General features: G+C 43.8%; 1 protein-coding gene across 3 annotated transcripts in view; it reads left to right on the top strand.

The window, feature by feature from the left end:
• MBOAT1 (membrane bound O-acyltransferase domain containing 1) overlaps positions 1-22990 on the top strand; it is a 120082-nt gene that overhangs the window by 39106 nt on the left and 57986 nt on the right. For 2 of the 3 annotated variants that reach the window (XM_059688749.1, XM_059688748.1), the window contains exons 2-3: positions 20585-20730; positions 22794-22871. In XM_059688749.1, coding sequence (XP_059544732.1) covers positions 20585-20730; positions 22794-22871 — 224 coding nt within the window. The remainder of the gene's footprint in view (positions 1-20584; positions 20731-22793; positions 22872-22990) is intronic. The other variant, XM_059688750.1, reaches the window with a different exon arrangement.

The following is a 22990-nucleotide window of genomic DNA, read 5'->3' as shown; positions in this document are numbered from 1 at the left end:
CACTTCAGCACTGCGCCTCCTCTGAGTCTGGGTATGATATTCTCTTTCCTCCTAGTTGTAGAATTTCCACTCAGCCAGCCTTCCTGTGGTTCTGGATGATGTCCGTTCCGTCTTTAGTTGTTTTTTTTGAAGTGGTTGTTCGAGGCAGCAATCTCCGGCAGCATCTTGGTTTCTCAACTATTATGTTTTTTGTTGAATTTGCGAGTGGGGATTAGATTTCAAACAGATCACTAGGTTTGGTTTGTATTAATTATATCCAAATAGTTGTACATGAAATAACTTTGATAATTAAAAAAAAGTGACACTTGTAACTCAAAGAAAAACACTTTTGATGAAATCAAAGCAACTCATTCTTGCACATCAGCTTTTCAGTAAACACTTTCTGAATGCACAGCCAGAGCCTGAACTGTAGTTTTTACTGAATGAAGAGTAAGAATGATCTTCGGTGCCCTCTGTTACCTGATCTCTGTCCTGCCTTTTCTTTCTCTATCTTTTCTTATTCTTCTAATATGCTGGCCAATCTCCCTTGCTCCTGAACTTACCATTCATTCATTCATGTATTAGTCATCCATTCATTTCAATATTGAGAACCAAGTTATATAGCAAGTACTAGAGATACATTGAGTAAAAGGATAGACATGGCCTCTGCTTTCTTGAAACTATTTGCCCAGGTAATGAGATAATTAGAGTGCAGCAAGTGCTGTGATTGCAGAAGCTGAGGATGTTGTGGGAGCAGTAGAAGGGAAGGCTTCTTGGAGGAAGCGATGTCTGAACTGAGATCAGAAGGACTGGGGCGGGGGAGGGGAGGGAGATGGTTGGGCAAGGTCAGAGGGGAGATTAAATGGCCCTTGAAGTTGTCCAGGTGAAATGAATGGTGGCCTGAATTAAGGTAAATGCAGAGAGGGAAGCAAAGGGATGTAAGATAGACTTGGGAGATAGATTTAATTAATTGAGATAGATTCTGTTTAGATGGGTGTAAGAGAGGTGCAGTTCTGGTTTCTGGCCTAAACGACTGGGTTGTTGAAGGGCCCCACACTTAGATAAGAGAGGAATAGATGAGGGGGAAGACGAAATCGGTTATGAACATAATGAAATTTACATGCCTGTGGTTTATACCAATGAGGATTTCAGTAAGCCTGGGGGTATATGCCTGGGAATTCAGGAGCGACATCTGGGCTGGAGAAAACGATTTGGCAGTCATCAGCTGGTATTTGGAGGCACAGGAGTAAGAGAGATCCCTCGGCATATAACATGAGAAGAGAAGCTGGCCTGGGATGCCCCCCTCCCCTCTCCCAAGGGCATCAGTTTAACAGGGGCAGGTGGCAGGGGAACAGCTCTCAAAGGAGGGGGCACGGAGTGATCAGAAAGGTAAAGATAACCAAGGGAGTTGGTTGTCAGGGAGCCAAGAAGAAAGAGCAGAGAATGATGCGCAGTGTCACATGTTGCCAAGAGCTCACGGCAGGCAAAGACTGGATATGGCTCATTGGCTTCAGCAAACAAGAAGCTGGTTGGTGACGTGGTCAGAGCAGTTGTTGTGGGGTGTTAGGGATATGTCGTGGCTTATGGCATAAAGGTGAGGTTAAGAAATGGACTATAATTTTAGGCATTCTTTGGAATTAATTTTTTACAAAACAAATCCTGCCCCCTTCCCTTGACCCTATGACTCCATGGGGACACCATAAAAAGCTTGCTTAGTACTTGACAGTTTTTAACCTCTAGCTGGCAGTGTGTTTCCTGCCTTGGAAAGCTGTTGTCCATTTTGCTCTGGAGTAGGCTAAGGTTCTTATTAACCAGGGACGCACAGTAACTTTGACTCTTGGTCCACATTGGAGTTTTCCTTCTGTTATAATAAACACATATTTTAAAGAAGTTGATTACATGATAAGAACTAAAAATAGCCTAGCTGCTAGGGACCAGGAGGAATCCCATATATTCCTTTGTTGATGGTCCACGGTTGTACCACGCTCAGGGCCTCCTGGAGTTGTGACATTCATGTGTGTCCCATCTGGCTCCACGGCACCTCTGCTTTGTAAAAGCTGACTGGTGTTTGCTTTTTTTTCTTAACTCAAGCCAAATTAAAATTAATTCTGTTTTGAGGCTTTTGAGAATTTCCTCACACACTCTGAGATAATTGGTCACACCCTGGGGTATTGCATAAGAAAAGATGGCTCTGGCTCTGCACTTTCCATTGTCCCCAGAGCTCTCACTCACAGTCGCATCTGAAGTAGTGAGTAGTAGTATTGGTGATGGGAAAGCGTGTATATCGATGGAGGGCACTTTCTTTGGAGGGATAAAGTTTTTACTTAAGTCCATCAGGAAAGGAATTGTTAAGTCAGGTTTTTTGTTTAGGAGGCAACTTAGGTTGTTGGGGAAAGAGGCGACTTGGGAGTGTGTTTCCTCTCATTAAATAACCTTATTTAACCTCTCCATTTTACCCACTGGGAAAACACAGATGATATTTATATTTATTGCCTCCTTAGTGATGTGGAACAACCAAGTACAGTGTGTGTGTGTGTGTGTGTGTGTGTGTGTAGTTATTTTTTTATAAGAAAGATGTAGTTATTTTTTTATAAAGAATCTTTACTCTAAAATATACTCATCAAACTTTACACTATAGTATAATTGGGTTATGCTCCATGCTGATTGGGCATTATTTCTTGATTAATTCTATAATTTCAAATGCATATGCCTAAGAATTTTAGAATAAAGGAGATTTTTAAAAAATGTTAGAGTAATAAATGCTGCCTCTTGAAAGTATAGTCATAAACTCAAATCTCATTTGGGAAAGAAGATAGGCTAATTGTATTTTTACATCTAGGACAGGTCTTCAACTATATAGGAGTTCAATGTGCATTTGGTAGGGAATTCTCCTTTTATGTTTTTACTCCTGGGAAATGGAGTGGAAATTATTTTACACTTATGGAAATCTAAGAAGTAGAGAGGATTTCCCTCCCATATTATGGAATATCATGCAGCTTTAAAAGTATAAATTAGCTCCGTATGAATAAACATGAAGAGATGTCTGTGATAATTGTTCAGTGAAAAATCAGGTTACAGAGTACTTTTATACCATGATCATATTAAACAAAAGGATAAACCAATATATATGGGTATGTTTTTATAAATGTGGACAAAAGTATTAAAAAAATTTTTCCCCTAAGGAAAAGGGTGGGTGGTGCATTTAGAAGGTCAGGGATGTGGCACCATATCCTTTCTTTCACTGCACCTCTCTCTATTGTTCGATTTGTTAAAATAGCATTTATTAATTTTCTAATAAAAAGAAGTCATATAAAAAACCTCTGACTTTTGAAAACTTTTAAATTTTAAATTATTAATTTATTAATTTTAGACAGAGGGGAAAGGAGAGAGAGAGAGAGAGAGAGAGAGAGAGAGAGAGAGAGAGAGAAACATCGATTTGTTGTTCCACTTATTTATGCATTTATTGGTTGATCCTTGTAAGTACCCTGACCGTGGATTGAACTTGCAACCTTGGTGTATTGGGAAGATGCTCTAGCCAACAGGTCTACCCGGTCAGGGCTTTCTATGGCTTTTTAAATTGGCTCCATTAGGTACAGTTTTACTAGATGCCAGGAAGAAGGACCCAAAGCTGTGTTAATATGTTTCATTCAGTCCTGGGAATATAGGATTAACTTGTGTGACTTTTTCCTGTTCTATATGAAGCAACTGGTGTCTCATTTACTTTTAAACCTTCTGCGAGAAGTTAGGGATGCAGTATATGAAACCTTTTTCATAGTTCTTCGGAGTTCACAAAGCCGGTGAATACAGACATTCACAGGTCGCTTTGGGCACGAAGTCTTGAATCCATTCATTGATAAGGTAGAAGTAGATCTGTCTGTAGAGTTGGGAGACTCTGGCCAGCATCTCCCCATGACTTCTCTCGATGGACTGTTTTCCTCACCCACAAATTGAGGGCTTGGACCAGATAATTGCTAATAGTCTATGATTCTCCTGTCTATTTTATGCCTGATTAAAAACTCTTTACTCTAAAATATACTCACCAAACTGCCTTTCCTCTCATGAGGTTAGCAGTGTGACGCGTGGAAGCTGTGATCTCAGGCCTGGCTGCACATTAGAAAAAACCATGAACCTTTCAAAAAAACCATGCCTGGCCTCCCCTCAACCCGTCCCCCCAAATCAGAGTGGAGCCTTAGCTTGAGTCCTTTGTATTTTAAATTTTTTTGTAGCTCCCTGGTTGATTTCAGTGTTCATGGTCTTAGAGCAGGGGTGGGCAAACTTTTTGACTCGAGGGCCACAATGGGTTCTTAAACTGGACCGGAGGGCCAGAACAAAAGCATGGATGGAGTGTTTGTGTGAACTAATATAAATTCAAAGTAAACATCATTCCATAAAAGGGTACGGTCTTTTTTTTCCAATAGTTTTATTCATTTCAAACGGGCCGGATCCGGCCTGCGGGCCATAGTTTTTGCCCACGGCTGTCTTAGAGGGTCTCACATGATAGCTAATAGTGGGGAATGCTGCATCTGTTGGTCTGTGTGGCAGCTGGGTAGCTGACCTGACAGTTTGTAGCTAATCTAATACAGTGCCTCCTTTAATGGACCTATTAATGTCATTGAAAGGTTCTGCTACTTAAAGCAAAATGGCATGTGATAAAGCCATTTTTATGTAGGCTAATATACATAAATAAGAGTTAAGATCCTGTGTTGTCATGAAACGACTCGGCTAAAACGATGCTCTTCGAGGCCCTGCTGTACTTGTGGAGCTCTGTGGTTCACAAAGTACTTTCTTAGGCCATTGAGTGCCCATTACAGTCGGCGGGGGAGGTGATTATATTATCCACATAGCCTTGTAAATGGTGGGAGACTCTTAGCTGAGGTTACTGTTCACTATGGAACCAGACTGAGAGAAGGGGCCCACAGGCCTGGCTGCGCGGACTTGGGTCACTCGTACACACAGACACGCACTCACACACGCCTGTTGCTGGTGGTGATCTCCATCTGTGTGTAGAAGTTGACATACCCAGGCCCTGGTCAGGTTTTAAAGTCACCCCAAACATTGCACTTCCTCACCCAGTGGTGTTTCCCCCAGCAGTGTGGCCTTCCCTCCCTCTGGCAGCCCAGGGTTCCTCGCTCGGACAGATCTTATTTTCCGATGGGCCTCCCTGACCCCCTGCACCCCATTCTACTTCCACTCCACATCCAAGGCTGGTGGGGAATTGCCGGGAAGTATGCCGAATGGACCAGAATCAAGACACTTTAGTCCTAGTCCCGACTCTGGCACTCGGTAACCCAGGCTGAGCTACTGACAACCTCTGGGCTCCACTTTCCTTGTCTGGAAAATGAGATGTTGGAATTACCTGAGAAGGTTGAATTGAATGAATCATCATGTAGTGCAGTGGTTCTCAACCTTGGCTGCACATTAGAATCACCTGAGAATCTTTTTAAAATCCTGATTTGTGGGCCTCATCCTCTGGAAGTTCCGTTTCTTTGTTACTAATGTTGTGGCCTCACCCCATAACAAAGAAACAGAATTTCCGGAGGATGAGGCCCAGCAATCAGGATTTTAAAAAGATTCCCAGGTGATTCTAATGTGCAGCCAAGGTTGAGAACCACTGATGTAGTGGCTAAGCAGATGGACTCCGGAACCTCAGACTCCTTGAGTTTAAATTCCAGTGTTTCCACTTACTAGGTGTGTGATTTGGGGGAAAATTTCCTAACTTTTATGTGACTTAATTTACTCATTTATAAAATGAATGCCTCAAAGAGGCTCAAATAGTTGTGAATATTAAAGGAGTTATCTATATAGGCAAAGGTCTTAGAGCAGTGCCTGGGATGTAGGTGAACACGCTAAATGCTAGCTTTTGTTGTTATTATTATTAAATATTTTGACTGGCTAATAATGGAATTAATTAATGGGGAAATTGTATCTCCATAGGAGGTGTTGACAGCATGATTATGGACAGGCTTTTTCAGGACCCCTTAAATAGGCCTGAATTCTCAGTTTTCCCTGCCTACTGGGACAAGGATTATAAGGATGTGACTTATGGGGTGGGAGGCAATCTGGAGGCAGATCCTCAAAAGATATCATACTTCAAATACTACATGTTTCAATAATTTTTTTTTCATGGCTAAAGACACAGCATAAACATTTACCCCATTATATCCATTGGAGTCACTTGTTAAAGGTTTTAACTCTAAATCATGACCAATACATGACATGATATTTACAGAGTAAGGTAAGTCACACATCTTTCTGTACAATTTAAGCTCTAACCAAGTATATAGGATTCTTTTCTAAGAATTGAGAGGCATTATCTCACTCCAGAGGGACCGGATGACTTACTCTGAACTGATGGAAGGAGGCTCGTCTGTGAATTGTCAAACCCTAGAGAGAAAGTTTGTGCAAGCCTCAGAGAAGAGCTGCTGGAAAGGACTGTGAGCCTGGCAGTTTAGTTCAACCCCGAGATCTTGAGAGGCAGTGACAGACCAGGACCAAGCATCTCAGTGTAACTCACAGTGCTGTCCTACAGCTCAGTGTTTCAGGGCCATTCACTTGGTCTCTGAGTTTCCTCAGTAGGACAAGGAGGGCGTTGGGAAGACTAAATGTGATGATAGATGTGAAACACTTAGAAAAATGACCAACATTTGTTGAGCTTCATACATGTACATGGCCAATAAATGCTGACTGTTATTACTTAAAACGTTGTGTTTGGAACAGAAGCCAAGGGATAATGAACATTCTCAGCATGGTAAGCCCATGGTAGGCTAAGGAGCTTTGGACATAGGATGGAGCAGGGAGGCAGGGGCAGAGGCTTGAAGACCCTCTCAGGAGCTGTTGGTAGTGGGCAAGTAGGAGGCTCCACCTTATGCTAGGACTCAGCTTCCCTCACAGCTCCTGCTTTCCATCTGTAGGAGCAAGGAATGAAGGGTGTTTTAACCCATGCAGTTGAGTAGCAGATTTTTATTGGGCAATGTTATGAGCTGAATTGTATTTCCCCAAAATTCATATGTTGAAGTCCTCACCCTCAGAACCTCACGATGTGACTATTTGGAGATAGTCTCTTTAAAGAGGTAATGAAGTTAAAAGGAGGTCATTAGGGTGGGCCCTAATGCACTGTGACTGGGTGTCCTTATAAAAAGAGGAAATGTGGACACAGGCATGCTCAGAGGGAAGGCCATCTGAAGACACAGGGAGAAAACCGTCTACAAGCTGAGGAGAGAGGCCTCAAAAGAAACCCACCCTGCTGGCACCTTGAATTCAGACCTGTAGCCTCCAGAACCATGAGACTCAAGCTTCTGTTGTTTAAGCTTCCTGCCCACAGTCTGTGGCACTTCGTTATGGCAACCTGAGCGAATGAATATAGGCAGCTATTAAATTCTCCCTGAGTGATAGTACTTCTGGGGAGAATGTTGGGAGCTGGGGGGAGGCGTTACAATATAATGAGTGAGAACTCACTCCAGGTTTTACTAGTAAACCCCAGTTGACTAGCTTTATGAATTCAGCCAGTGTACTTACCTGTATTAAATTTTTAAATTAAATTTATTGGGGTGACATTGGTTAATAAAATTATATAAGATTTCAAATGTACAATTTTATGATGCATCATTTTTATATTGCATTGTGTGTTTAACACTCAAAGTCAGGTCTCCTCTGTCACCATATATTTGACCCCCTTTACTGCCTCCTCCTCCCCCTTTCCCTCTGGTAACCACCATACTGTTGTCTATGCATTTTTGTTTGTTTGTCTTATTTGTTCATTTTTTTGGTTTCTGTACTTAACTTTTGTCTTCATTTTCCTCAAACACAAAGAGCTACTTCATAAGGTCGTTGTAAAGCTTAAGTTGAATCACTTATGTAAGGTTTTTCACTGTGCCTGACACCTGGTGAGCACTCAGTAAATAACTGAAATATCAATTAGAAGTTTGGTGATAAATTACACACATTGATTATCAATCATAAATAATACTAGCTTGTCTACCAGCTTGGAAAAAAATGGGCTCATTCCAGATTTAAAGCATTTCTTGCTGACATTCCACGGGGTTTGGAATGAAAGTATATAACAAGGATCTCTTTGAAAGTGCAAAGAAACTAAAGAGTATGGTACAAACAAAAGCTGCTTTTGTTCCATGGTACAGAAAGGGATAGCGTTTTTTTGTACTCTTCCCTGGCCACATTTATTTGTAGGGGGCAATGCAAAAGAGTACTGTTGGTGGAGGAGGCATGGCTCGCCTTTAAATCAGGAATTGTTTAATTAGATGGGCTTTGTCTTGGTGCATATAAGGCAGTGTTGCTGAGGAGAGCATTCCAGGCCTGGACAGTTGCCGGAGCCTCCGTGGCGAGCCACTGGTAAATCACTGCAGTAGAGGAAATCATTTTGGACTGTTAATATTTGCTGTTTGTTAAAAATAGACTGCTTGTATTTCTTCATTAGGAGGAAGGCAATGTTTTTCACTCTTGGCAAAGTTCATTTTATTGTTGGAAGAATATGAAGGCTATAGAACAGAAATCCCCAAATAATGCCTTTCTGTAGCACACTAGAGCAGAAAGATTTAAGACTTACATTTAAAACCTGCAGCATAGTTTGATTGCGCTTTGGTGATATAAGAAGTCAAACTCTCGGGCATGGGGATTTTTCTTGTTTGTTCTGTGTTTTGGAGTAGAATAGGCCTTTATTTATTTTTAAAAATTTATTTTTTAATTACAGTTGAATTCAGCATTATTTTATATTAGTTTCAAGTGTACAGCACAGTGCTTAGACAATTATGTAATTTATAGAGTGATCCTTCCAATATTTCAAGTACCTACCTGGCACCAGTCATAGTTCGGACAGTATTACATTGACTATTTTCCTATGCTGCACTTTACATCCCCGTAACTATTTAGTAACTACCAATTTGTACTTCTTAATCCTTGGGCATGTGTTTTATTTCCTTGCAGTTACTTCGAAATCTTGCAAGAGCTGTGGAAATTGAGCTCTTGCTGAATCTGAGTTATGTCAGTCTTGCTGGTGTTTACTGTCTGATCAGAACAGCTGTGCTCTGCTGTTTCCTTATGCTGCAGGGCCCACACAATACTTGAATTGTGGAGCACATACTGGGTCCCAAATGAGAATTTCAGCTTTCTTTGATGCTTTGGAGGGAGTGGCTCAGTAGAAAAATAGCCTTTGCACAAGTTCCTTTTAAATGTGAAGGGTTTATTTAAGAGCATCATGGTATATGTTTTTATCGTTTCTCTTGACATTTTGGTGCTTATAAAAACCATTAGAGGCCCAATGCACGAAATTCGTGCAAGAGTAGGCCTTCCTTTCCCCGGCTGCCAGCACCGGCTTCTCTCTGGCACCTGGGATCCGGGCTTCCCTCCCGCCATTGGCAGGCACCCAGGACCCGGGCTTCCCTCGCAGCCTCTGGAACAGGGGTGGGCAAACTTTTTGACTTGAGGGCCACAATGGGTTCTTAAACTGGACCAGAGGGCCGGAACAAAGGCATGGATGGAGTGTTTGTGTGAACTAAAATAAATTCAAAGTAAACATCATTACATAAAAGGGTACAGTCTTTTTTTTTTTTTTTTTTTTTTTTTAGTTTTATTCATTTCAAACGGGCCGAATCCAGCCCGCGGGCCGTAGTTTGCCCATGGCTGCTCTGGAAGGTCATCTGGTCTAATTAGCATATTATGCTTTTATTATTATAGCCTACAGGCCCGATGCACGAAATTCGTGCAAGGGGCTCTGAGGGCCAAGGTGGCAGCCCTGGCTGCTGCCCCAGCCCTTGCAGCAGCAGACCCACCCCGGCCCTCACAGCAGCAGCCCCGGAAGGACTTCTGGTCTAATTAGCATATTACCCTTTTATTATTATAGATGTTTTTCTTTAAGGTGAAACTTTTTACAAGTTGACTTCTTCCATGTATGCCTAATTCCTCCCTAAATTTTATTTATAGTAGTTGCTAATGAATGTAACTCTGAGGTTAGAGTAAGTAGCATTAAATATGGATTTTGATGAGTTTCTTAGAGTACCTTGATTTTGTGTGTGTGTGTGCGTGTGTGTGTGTGCATGTGTGTGTGGTGAGTGTATGGGAAATTCCACATGAATTACAATTACAGATTGTAAAAAAAAAATTACAAAAAATTTGCTTAGATTCCCATCACCCTGATAAAATAGCCATATTCAATTTTACATGTTATCTTTGTTTTTTTTTCCAAATGCCACTGTTGTTTTTAACATATTTGTAAGTGTACATACAATTTTATATTTTTTATTAAAGCAAATGTTTTTAATTTCAAGATAGTACTTTACAATGCCCATTTTTAATACTATTATATTGAATGGGTTTACTATTAATTACTATTCCTCTCTTGTTCCATATTTAAATAGATTTTACTTCATTTTGCCTTATAAATAATGCCTCAGCATTTTTTCAGCATTAAGCTTTTTATCACCAAAAGAATAAATTTCCATTGAATCACTCAAAGTATGGCTTATAGCCAATACTACCAGATTCTTTTAGAAAGAATTATAATGCAACATGCACCCTTAGTTATTTCATGTGTTAACCAGGGTCTTTACTAATTGTTGAACTTTCAGATTCCTTCTTTTTGCTAGTAGAAATAATACTGAGGTGAATATTTTTGCACACATTTTTTTGTGTGCATTTTTCTAATAGTGGCAATAATAGTGGGTTTAAAATTTATAGCCACAGACATAGATGCTGCAACAAAAAAAGTAACTGTTTAGTCTGTCCCTACTAAACTTAATTTAGTGTTCAAGAGAAATTTCTAATTGTGGGCAGCTCACTTTCCGTTTAATATAGGTTACGGTAATCTGTCTACTTCTACAGAATGAGCTAGTCCCTGAGGGGTCTACAGACGTTCGTGGCCTAGGTGAGGGCAGCGGGTCCCTGTGCCATTGGGGCCCCGCTGGCCTGTGCGCAGAAGGAGCACATCCTTGTGGTCTAGGGGGCTGGCCTCTTGTTGCGGCACCACCTGTGTTCCCTGCAGTCGCTGCCATGGCTCCAGCTGCGGGCCTTCGCAGGCCTGGTAGCTCTCAGCAGGCCTCTCTGCTGTTCCTGGAGCCCCGTAGAGGGGCCTGTGTGTGCAGGTCTGTGTACTGCCTCCCCCGGCCTTCTGAAAGCAGTGCTTCTCCGCTGGACTGGCCGTCTCCCTGGGCTGCATTCTGAGAAGCCAGGCACCATCTCTTCTCCGGAAATACCCGCATCCTTCCTCCGGACTTTTCTAGGGACGGTCTCAGCACCTTTGCTCTCACCCCTCTACCCCACGTCTAAATGCTCCTCCTTCCCCCCGAGTCCCTCCTTCAACTCTCTGGACAAGCTCTCTTGATTTTTGTGCAGAAAAATAGCACTTCCACTATGAAGAGTTTTTCTTCCCTCCATCATTATGGTTGAAGCTCTGTGCTTTAAATTCATCAGCTTTGCTCTTGACCTATGAAGGCACGTTTTTAGAATTACAAAGAAAAAGATGTCTTCTCTAAATTTCCCGATATTGCTTTAACTTTCATATTTATCTCTGCCTTAGATAAAGTCTACAAAACTCCACTCAGGAGCTGGAAAACCCTGAAACTGACTCTTTGTCCCAAACTGCACTGCCCCTCCCTGTGGAAGAAAGGACGCCGGGGGAAACTCTGGCATCTGTCTGAAGGGTGGGTGGGAAGAGGAGTTAGTGTGAGGCCAGCAGGGAGGAGACAGGAAGCCAGCTGTCAACAGCTCAACCCCAGTTACCGCACATTGAGATTATTCTGTGCACAGCTTGTGTGTCCATTTAGTAGATATGGAATAATATTAATAGCAAGTGCTTATCAGTGCCAGACACTGTTTCAGGTGATCTTACGTATTAACTTCTTTTGTTCTCATAACAACTCTGTGAGGTAGTACTACTGCTGTTACCTCCATCGCATGGACCAGGAGCCAAGATGCAGTGAGCTTTTGTAATTCTTCAAACAGCAAGTGGTGGAGCAGGGTCTTGCCGCTGGCAGTCCGGCTCTGTTGATGATGTAGGTAACTACTGGGTCAGTTGTTGGTCATGGGATGGAAGGACACAGTGCTTTATTTGATTAATGAAGGTAGATCTTTTCTCTGGTGTTTGTTACATTTTGATTCTTTTCTTATGGAAGTTTGATCATTTCATAAGAGGTGGCTCTTTTTCTATTTAGGAAGACATGGTCCCTTTATTGTTTTGGTTTTTCTCTGTACTCATCTATGTTATCTCCCTATTGTAGGTGTTTCTCTGATGTGGATAAAGAGATCTTCAACTGCTTGCAGTTACCAGAGGTTAATATCTGTATCCTTTCAGGCCAGTGATTTTGCTTCCTTAAAAATCTGTTTGTTGCCCTGGCCAGTGTGATTCAGTTGGTTGAGTGTTGTCTCCTTACCTAAAGGTTACTGGTTTGATTCCCCAGTCAGGGCATGTGCAAAAGGCAGCCGATTGATAACCCTCTCCCTTCCCCTCTCCTTCTCCCTCCCACCTTCTCCCTCCCTCTACCCTCTCCCTCTCCCTCATCCCCTCCCCCCTTCCTCTTCCTCTCCCTTCCTCTCTCTCTAAAATCAATAAAAGTCTAGTAAAACAAACAAACACCCCACCCCCCAAAACAAAACAAAACAAAACACACACACACACACACACACACACTACCCATCTGTTTGTTATGGGAAAATTCAAACATAATGGAGAGGTAATATGTTCCCAGCACTTATCTTCAACAGTTTCAACAGGTCAACCTTGTTTCATCCATGCCAGGATTTCTTTTTCTTTTCTTATTTTTCCTTTCCTTCATGCCAGGATTTCTTAACCTCGGTGCTACTGACACTTTGGGCTGAAACATCTTTGTTGTGTGAGGGGCTGTGGTGTGCCTTTTAGAATATTTTTGCATTATCCTTGGCCTCTACTCATTAGATGCCAGGGGCACCCCCTCCCCTTTCTGGTTATGACAACCAAAAATGTCCCCTGGGGGTGTATATCATCTCTAGTTGAGAACCACTGATTTATACCCACTCTACTCTCTCCATCCCTTCAAGATTATTTGGAAGCAAATCTCATACATCAAATCAAACCCATTTCAGGCTGCATTTCTAAAGGATAATGCCTCCAATTTTGTTGGCCCTTAGAGAGGAAAGGAGCAAAGATCTAATTCTGTTTCTGTATGAATTGTTGTCATGGTAGCCAGTCACTTTTGGCCACAGAGATGGTCATAGTTTCTATCAGCTGCTAGTGTTGATATGAACTAGCAAACACAAAGAAATTGGTTTCATGCTTCATCCTGTACTTTAGAAAAAGTTTGGTAAAATATACATAATATAAAAATTCCCATTTTAACCTTTTTAAAGCATACAGTTCAGGAGCATTCAGTACACTCACATTGTCATGCAGCCATCACTGCCATCCATCTCCAGAACTCTTTTCTTCTTGCAAAATTGAAAATCCATACCATCTATACTAATAAAAGGGTAACATGCAAATTAGACCAGATAGACCAGACATCTTCTGGACATCCTTCTGGACAAAGTCACAGTGGTGGGGGCTGAGGCAGAGGCAGTTAGGGGTGATCAGGCAGGCAGGCAGAGGTGGTTAGGGGGGGATCAGGCCGGCAGGGGAGCAGTTAGGGGCATCAGGCAGGCAGGCAGAAGGGTTAAGGGTGATCAGGCAGGCAGAGGTGGTTAGGGGCGATCAGGCAGGCAAGCTGGCAGGTGAGCGGTTAGGAGCCAGCGGTCCCCAATTGCGATGTCCTGCAGGATCAGGTCTAAACCGGCAGTCGGACATCCCCTGAGGGGTCCCGGATTGGAGAGGGTGTAGGCCTCGCTGAGGGCCCGTCCCCATGCATGAATTTCTTGCACTGGGCTTCTAGTTAAATAATAATCACAGTTCTTTTACCCTCTAGTCCCTGGTAACTTTCAGTCTATGAATTTGACTATTTTAGGCACCTCATATAAGTGGAATGCTACACTGTTTGTCCTTTTGTGACTGGCTTGTTTCATTTAGCATAGTATCTTTAAGGCTTATCCATGTTATAGCATGTGTCAGGATTTCACCCATTTTAAGGCTGAATAATATTCCATTGTGTGGAAATACCACATTTTATTTATCCATTCATCTTTTGATGGATATTTGGTTTGCTTCCACCTTTTGGCTGTTTTGAACAATGCTGCTATGAACATGGGTGGACGAATGTTTCTTTAAGATCCTGCTTTTGATCTTTTTGGGCATATACCTGTATATACCCAGAAGTGGAATTGCTAGATCATATGTAATTATATTTTTTACTGTTTTCCACCATGGCTGTACCATTTTACATTCCCACCAGCAGTGTACAAGGGTTCTCATTTCTCCATATTTTGTTTTTTAAATAATGGCCATCCTACTGGGTGTAAAGTGATGTCTAGTCGTGGTTTGGCCTGTACCTTTTAAGGTGTACATCTGCTAACTGAAGAGCAATTCTTCTAGAACCCTCCTGCTAGAACTAAGTGATGCTGAGCTGTGTTTGCCTTGGAACATTCAGCTAGCCATTCATGTCCCACTGCAGGCAGAGGTTGGGGGAGTGAGTTGTGTCTGTGTGTAGGGGAAAGCTTTTAATCCATAATGAAGTCTTGGGTTCATTTACCAAGAACAATTAAGGGGAAGGATTGGGGTTAGATATAGAATCAGAGACCACTGAAGCCAGAGGAGACATTAGAGACCAGTTCTCCCAAAGACAGTTTGAAAAAAAAAAAAAAGAATTGAAACCTAGCACATGTAATTTGCCTCTTCTTGAGTTGAAGGTGATGAGAGTGTCTTGCTCACTGTCCCCAGTATCTGGCATATGGAGTCAACCAGTAAATATTGGTAGAATTAACCAACCAATCACCTAAGGCTGCCCAGCTGACACCTTAGTGTCAGAGCCAGGGCATTCAGTTGGCTGCACATTTTATTATGGTGACTAAAAAATGGCAGATTGCTTCAGGGACCCAGTCATTCCTCCTTTCCTTGTTGTCTCTAGGGTTACAGGATCAGGGGTAGTTTCCCATGGTAAGGCTCTCTCTTCCTTGGAGGCAGTTGAAAGGGGTCTTACAGACGACAGACCCAGTGCAGGAGACTGTCAGGAGGCTGAGGCGGCCTGGGCTGGCTGAGGGATGGCCTTCAGGCTTTGATTGCTCCTAAATTTGTTCCATCTCATCCCAGCCCCAACGCTTTCACAGTCCACTCCCCCTGTCCTTTGTGTTTTTCTCCATCCTGGGGAAGCCCAGTTCCTCGTGGTGGCTCTGTAGGTCTCTATCTTCCAGACTAGGAGGTCTGCATCTTGCCTGCTTATTAGAATTACCGGAATGCTTTGAAAAGTCCTGATGCCAGGCTTATTGAATCAGAAGCTTTGGGGATAGGAACTAGGCAACAGTATTTGTAGTGTCCTTAGGCCCCCCTCCCCCCACCTCAATTTTTATCTGTTTCAATAGGTTTTCTTATTGTCCCTCTGAGTCTTATTCCTCCTTAACCATGAAACTTCTTGTCTTTTACTAAGAATCTAAAGGACACATAATGTAAGAAGTTCACACAATGCTAATGTTAATTTACAATTACTTGTAGGTTATTTGGGTTCTTTCTCCAGTTAGACCATAAGCTCCTGAAGGAAAGGACACGCCTTCTTTCTCCTCTATGCTAATGGTTCTCAAAGTTGAGTGTACATCACAATTATGATTGCTGGAGCTACCCTGGGAATGTCTGTCTAATTTAGCTGGTCTCTGGGGCTGGGGGGGGAAGGGGGGGCTGAAAATTTGCTTTTCTAACAGACAAGTTTCCAGGTGGCTGTTCCTGCTGGTGTTTGGGGGACTATACTCTTGAGAACCACTGGTTCAAGGATGCTCAGTAATTACTGGCCAACCAACAGGAATGGAGCAACTTTTCCTGTGGATATCTCCTTAGAAACTACATTCTGCTGTGACCGCAGGCTGGACCCTGGTCTGAGGGAATGAAGGAATGTGTGATTGATGACCTACAGGTGATCATAACTTTGACTTTCCAGTTGCCAAGTCCTTTACATTTTGAAACTTGCTAAGATGGTTATCTCTCTCTCTCTGTGTGTGGGTGTGTTGTTGGTTGTGCATTTAGGCTATATAAAAAGATATGACCAAAATTATGCAGGATAGGACCACACAGCTCAACTCGTCTGTGCTTTTTATGGTATTAAGTGAGGGTGAGCAGTAGGGGAAATAGGTTTTTGGAAAGACTAATGAAGAATGATCTCCAAAATAGAGGGGAAACTCAGTGCAGCAAGCATGTCAAACTCAAAGGCTAACATGGGCCAAATAAACAAGGTTTAAGGTTATGTGCGCTGCAAAAAAACAAAAGCTTCAATTTTCATAGAAACGTAGGTTTATTTCGATAGAGACATGCTGAATACAAAGGGCTGAAATAAATGAGTAATCGTTAACATAAAATAATAGAACATTTTAATAAAAATTAATATTTTTTCTTGAACATTAGCTTACTAGATATTGAATAACTGCACAAATTAATAAGCATAATGCAAATAAACCTATTTTTCTTGTTCTCAGAAAGCAAAATATTTCATGTTGTGCACAGCAAACAAGTCAGTCCAAGACTAATGACATGGTAATCGGCTGCTAAAATATTCGCTGCTAGTATTAGTGGAGAGAAATGGTGTGCCTGCGCATAAGATGTGTAAGGGAAATGAATGCAACACCATTATAGTAATCAGTCATTAATGAATGTTGTAGTTCGTTAATAATTATGTATAACAGGACATTCTAAAAATTAAGTTATGACAGTTTTGTTAAAACGTTTCTTACATACCATTATATTGGCTGGGCCACAAAAATATTCGTTGCACGCTGCGTGCTGCCTGTGGGCTGCGAGTTTGACATGATTGCAGTACAGCCAATTTTAAAACCAAAAAATTTCTCTGAAAGTATTATTTTTCTATGAATTATTTTTCTTGTGAATTAGAATTGTTTTTTAAAAAATATTTTAATTGATTTCAGAGAGGAAGGGAGAGGGAGAGAGAGAGAAACATCAATGATGAGAGAGAATCATTAATCAGGTGCCTCCTGCACTCCCCCTACTGGGGATCGGCATGTGCCACGACCAGGAATTGAACTGTGACCTCCCGGTTCTTAACGCTCAAGCACTGAGCCATGCTGGCCGAGCGGTATTCTTCTTTTTTATTGGGAGACCAAAATGACCTCAGGTGGAGGTGATGTCTGCTACCTCTAGTGCTACCTCCGAGCCCAGCCATCATGAATTTTACAGCTAGAGCTTTTTGTAGCGTGAAAAACTCCTGAGGCTGAAGTTGAGGGTTTATTCAGATATTTATATCCTCGATCCATTTCAGTTAGGTACCGTCTAAAAGTAAATTGATACTGACGTTTTCATTCTGAATACTCTGAAAAGATTAAACTGTTTTTCCAATTCTCATTAACTGATAAACCACTTAATGTATTTTGATTTTGTGTTAAATCAGCTGATCTTTCATACAGGTGTCAGGGAATTAGTTCATATTTTCTTTTATGGAAAATATTTTTGAGAGCTAGATCACTGAGGTTTTTCTAAGGAAGTTTGGTGCCAACGTTGCATAATCGGACAGCGTTGACATTGAAAGTTTAATGCTGGGCTGTTTCTTTTTTGGATCTTTAGTGTCACACCTTGAATTTGAGCAATGCTCTTGCTTATTTGGTGTTAATTTAAAATGAGAAAAATTAGAGTCATGAAACAGGTGATGATTATTTTGAAAAAGCATTTGATTTCTTAGGAATCACATGAGGGAAGCCTCTTTGATTTGATTAATTTGCATCTCTAAAAGAACTTATTCTTTATCTTAGGACTAGAGGCCTGGTGCAGGGATTTTTGCACCGGTGGGGTCCCTTGGCCTGGCCTGAGCCCTCTTGCAATCCGGGACTCCTCAGGGGATGTCAGAGAGCCGGTTTTGGCCCGATCCCCGCAGGCCAGGCCAAGGGACCCCACCAGTGCACAAATCCGTGCACCAGGCCTCTAGTATGCATATAAGATCTTTGGTTAATCTCTTCCCGCCCTCCCCCCTTCCCCTTCCCTCTAAGACTCATCAGTCTGTTCCATGTTTCCATGCCTGTGGTTTCAGCTCCTGCATTGAGCGTCTGCCCGCTGGTGCATCATAGCTATCAGCTGGTTGACTGTGTGTCATAGCTACTGGCTGGTGGTCAGTGTGCATCATAGCTACTGGCTGGTCAGCCAGTCGCTTAGGCTTTTATATATATAGACTAGAGGCCTGGTGCACAAAAATTTGTGCACTCGGTGGGGAGGGGGGAGTCTCTCAGCCCGGCCTGTGCCCTCTCGCAGTCTGGGACCCCTCAGGAGATAACGACCTGCTGGCTTAGGCCTGCTCCCGGGTGGCAGAGGGCAGGCCCAATCCTTAGGTGCAGCCCCTGGTCGGGCTCAGAGCAGGGCTGATTGGGGAGTTGGGGCACTGCCCCCTGTCATACACAGAGCAGGGCGGATCGGGAGGTTGCGATGCCACCCTCAGTCGCGCTCAGGGTAGGGCTGATTGGGGTTGGGGCACCGCCCCCTGTCACACTCAAGGCAGGGTCGATGGGGAGGTTGCAGCGCCACCCCCTGTCACTCACAGAGCAGAGCCCATCGGGGGGTTGGGGCTCCGTACCCTGTCACACACAGAGCAGGGTCGATCAGGGGGTTGGGGAGCTCCCCCCTGTCACGCACAGAGCAGGGTCCATCAGGGGGTTGGGGAGCTCCCCCCTGTCACTCACAGAGTAGGGCCGATAGGGGAGTTGGGGCACTGCCCCCTGTCACACACAGAGCAGGGCAGATCAGGGGGTTGGGGCGCTGCACCCTGTCACACTCAGGGCAGGGCCGATGGGGAGGTTATGGCTCTACCCCGTCACACACAGAGCAGGGCCCGTGGGGGGCGGTTGGGGCATCGCCCTCTATCACTCACAGAGCAGGGCCAATCAGGGGGTTGGGGCGCCGCCACTGTCACACTCAGGGCAGGGCCGAAGGGGAGGTTATGGCTCTATCCCGTCACACACAGAGCAGGGCCGGTGGGGGGAGGTTGGGGCGCCGCACCCTGCCACACACAGAGCAGGGCCAATCAGGGGGTTGGGGCACCGCACTCTGTCACACACAGAGCAGGGCCGATCAGGGGGTTGGGGCGCCGCACCCTGTCACACACAGAGCCGCAGGGCAATCAGGGGGTTGGGGAGCTCCCCCCTATCAGGCACAGAGCAGGGCTGATCAGGGGGTTGGGGTGCCTTCCCCTGTCAGGAACAGAGCAGGACGGATAGGGAGGTTGCGGCCCTGCCCCCTGTCACACACAGAGCCGCAGGGCGATCAGGGGTTTTGGGCGCTGCCCCCTGTCACGCTGATCCCAGTGCCTGGAGGCCTTGCTGCTCCGCTGATCCCGGTGCTGGGAGGCATATTACCCTTTTACTATGTAGGATAGAGGCCTGGTGCATGGGTGGGGGCCGGCTGGTTTGCCCTGAAGGGTGTCCTGGATCAGGGTGGGGGTCCCCACTGGGGTGCCTGGCTAGCCTGGATGAGGGGATGATGGCTGTTTGCAGCTGGTCACACACCCTTCAGGGTGGGGGTCCCCACTGGGGTGCCTGGCCAGTCTGGGTGAGGAGCTGAGGGCTGTTTTCAGGCTGGCAGGTGACTGAAGCTCCCAACTGCTCCTTTTTTTCTTTTCTTTTTTTTTTTTATTCTGGGCCAGCTTTAGCTCTGAGGCTTGGCTCCAGCTCTTAGGCCTTTGCTGCTGAAAGCAGGTATCTGGTTTGTTTGGGTTCTATAATCGAAACACTGTTTCAACTCCAGCTCTGAGATCCTGGCTGGCTGAAAGCAGGTTTCTGGGGTTTTGTTTAGCTTCTGTATTTGTAACAATGTTTCAAACTGCAAGCTCAGAGGCCGGCAGCGGCAGGCAGGGAACGTTGGAGTCCTCCGTCACTGAAGCAAGCAAGCCTCATGTTCACTTCAAGCTGCCTGGTTGCCGGCCGCCATCTTGGCTGGTAGTTAATTTGCATATCTCCCTGATTAGCCAATGGGAAGGGTAGCGGAGGTATGGCTAATTACCATGTTTCTCTTTTATTAGATAGGATAGTGTTGTGGGTAATGGGCAGAGACCCAGCAATCTGACCTCACAATCAGCTGCAGTCTTTACATGAACAAGTCTCCTACTATGGGTGGGAAAGCAGCCTTGGCTAGTTTTAACGAACTGGAAAAGAAACTACAGGTATGCCTCGGAGGTATTTCAGGTTGATTCCAGACTACCATAATAAAGCGAGTAGGGCAATAAAGCAGGGCAACAAAGCGAGTCATAATCTTTTTGCTGAATCATGGTGGAGGGTCTTGCCTTCAGTTTGTAAAATATACAACACCTGTGAAGCACAGTAAACTGAAGTGCAATAAAACGAGGTCTGCCTTTGTTAGGTTCATCTGCCTTTATTGGGTAGCTTACTTCTTATACCACTGAGGAGGGCCCAGTTCTCTTCAGTCTGTGGCTCATCCTCCAAATGAACACCCTATTGTGGAAGAAGTACAAGTCTGAGGTGCACCCAACATGGAAATCTGAAAAATGTCGAGCACATTCTCACACAGGCAGAGCAGTAAAGGTTTTGATTCTTTTTTCCTTTACAGGTGAATTTTGTGGTATGCCAGCTCGTTGCTTTGTTTGCTGCTTTCTGGTTTCGCATCTACTTAAGTCCCGGTAAAACCAGTCCCTTGGCCCGGCACACATTTGCCACCATTTTTGGCATCTACTTTGTCATCTTTTGTTTTGGTTGGTGAGTATGAGCCTCATGAATTCTAATATTTATCATTCGGGTGTTTTGTAGCAATATTCTTGGCATTTCCCAGACTCTAAGGAATTATCCTATATAATAAAAGGCTAATATGCAAATCAACCAAATGGTGGAAGGACCGGTGGCTATGATGCGCACTGACCACCAGGGGCAGACTCTCAATGCAGGAGCTGCCCCCTGGTAGTCAGTGCACTCCCACAGGGGGAGTGCTGCTCAGCCAGAAACCGGGCTCATGGCTGGCAACTGCAGTGGCAGTGACAGGAGCCTCTCCCGCCTCCGCTGCAGGCTGGCAGTAAGGAGCGAGGGGTCCTGGACTGCGAGTGGGATGTCTGACTGCTGGCAGGCGGACATACCCCAAAGGGTCCCGGACTGTAAGAAAGGCACAGGCCCAGCTGAGGGGACGCCCCCCACCCTCTGTGCATGAATGTCGTGCATTGGGCCTCTAGTATATAAATAGCATATAAATAAGTGTGTGTGTGTGTGTGTGAGATATATATATATATATATTTACTTAAAATAATGGGGATGTTGCAGAAATTTACATTTACTATAAGAACCTGGAATCAATAAATTTGACTACCCATTGAAAGTCCATTTGGTGAATTTTTCTTAAAGTTACACTTTTGCTGATCTCCCCTGGGTCATGTAAATGGATTTTTATAAGGTTTAATTTTCGTGACGAGGAATCATTCCTGAGTGTTGTGGACATTGGTGTTTTTCTTGATTACTGCTGGAGATATTGGCATTAGTCCTGTACTGAGAGTAAAACAATTGTTTTAGTGGTCTTAGGGAATGGGAGTCATTCTTTTTTAAAATATGCTTTTATTGATTTTAGAGAGAGAGGAAGGGAGAGGGGGAGAGAGAGAGATTGACATTGATGTGAGAGAGAAACATGCATGATCAGCTGCCTCCTGCATGCCCCCTCCTGAGGATCAATCCCCAAACCCGGGCATGTGCCCTGACCTGGAATTGAACTGGCAACCTCTTTGTTCAACCAACTGAGGCACACCTTCCAGGGCTGGCAGTCATTCTTAAAGAAAGCATGTAGGTCAGACTTTCTGGATAAATACTTGGGAGTGGCACTTCTTGGGGAAGAAGCTTCAGGAACCAACATTTCTAGAAGTACAACTGAAGGAAATTTGTGAATTTGCTCAGGGCTCTAGAATGCTGCTCTTCCTCTTTCAACAAAAATTTGAGAAAGATGGATGAGTATTTTGAATCAACCAACAAGACAGGTAAAAACCAGCTCAGTTTTGGTCCTGGTACTTTAAATTTTTGGGGGAAAAAAGTCTGAAGAAAGAAAGAACTCTCTTTCAGACTTGCACTTGTGTATGTGAAAAAAGTATAAGCCCTGGCTGGTGTGGCTCAGTTGGTTGGGCGTCATCCCATGCACTCAAGGGTTGCTTGTTCGATTCCCCAGTCAGGGCACATACCCAGGTTGTGGGCTCGATCCCCAATAGGAGGCAGCTGATTGATGTTTTACTCTCACATCAGTGTTTCTCTCTCTCCTTCTCCCTTCCTCTCTCTAAAAAATAAAAATAAAGTACAAGCATCCCATTCATGATTCCTAACATCACTAGTGCTACAACTGGCAGATTGTGTCAAGACTTCCTAATATCATCTCAAGATAAACTTCTTTTTTTTTTTTTTAATATATTTTATTGATTTTTTACAGAGAGGAAGGGAGAGAGATAGAGAGTTAGAAACATCGATGAGAGAGAAACATCGATCAGCTGCCTCCTGCACATCTCCTACTGGGGATGTGCCCGCAACCCAGGTACATGCCCTTGACCGGAATCGAACCTAGGACCTTTCAGTCCGCAGGCCGACGCTCTATCCACTGAGCCAAACCGGTTTCGGCAAGATAAACTTCTTAATTCCACAGATCAAAAATACTTGATTTATTTTTCTTACATAAACATGAGTTAACTGATCAGTTGCTTTTTGGTGGGGTGGAGGTGGAGTAGCAGTATTGGTAGCAATAGATATGTTAATATGAAATATATTCAGTGTTTTTGCTCCCCCTTTCCCCCAATGTCTTAAAGGTACTCTGCACATCTGTTTGTGCTGGTGTTAATGTGCTATGGAATCTTGGTCACTGCAAGTGTATCCAATATTCACAGGTAAGACTCTGGGAATGAACAGAGCAAGGTGGGGTTATTCATGGTCTTTGAAATGTATTTATTTCCATGGGAAGGGGTACCTTCCCCATGTGTCCCACATGGCAGAGCCTTGGTTTTCC

The sequence above is a fragment of the Myotis daubentonii genome, chromosome 3, assembly GCF_963259705.1.
Source record: "Myotis daubentonii chromosome 3, mMyoDau2.1, whole genome shotgun sequence".
Classification (NCBI taxonomy): Eukaryota; Metazoa; Chordata; class Mammalia; order Chiroptera; family Vespertilionidae; genus Myotis; species Myotis daubentonii.
The sequence above is the reverse complement of the archived record's forward strand: the minus strand, read 5'-3'. Positions and strand labels throughout refer to the sequence as shown.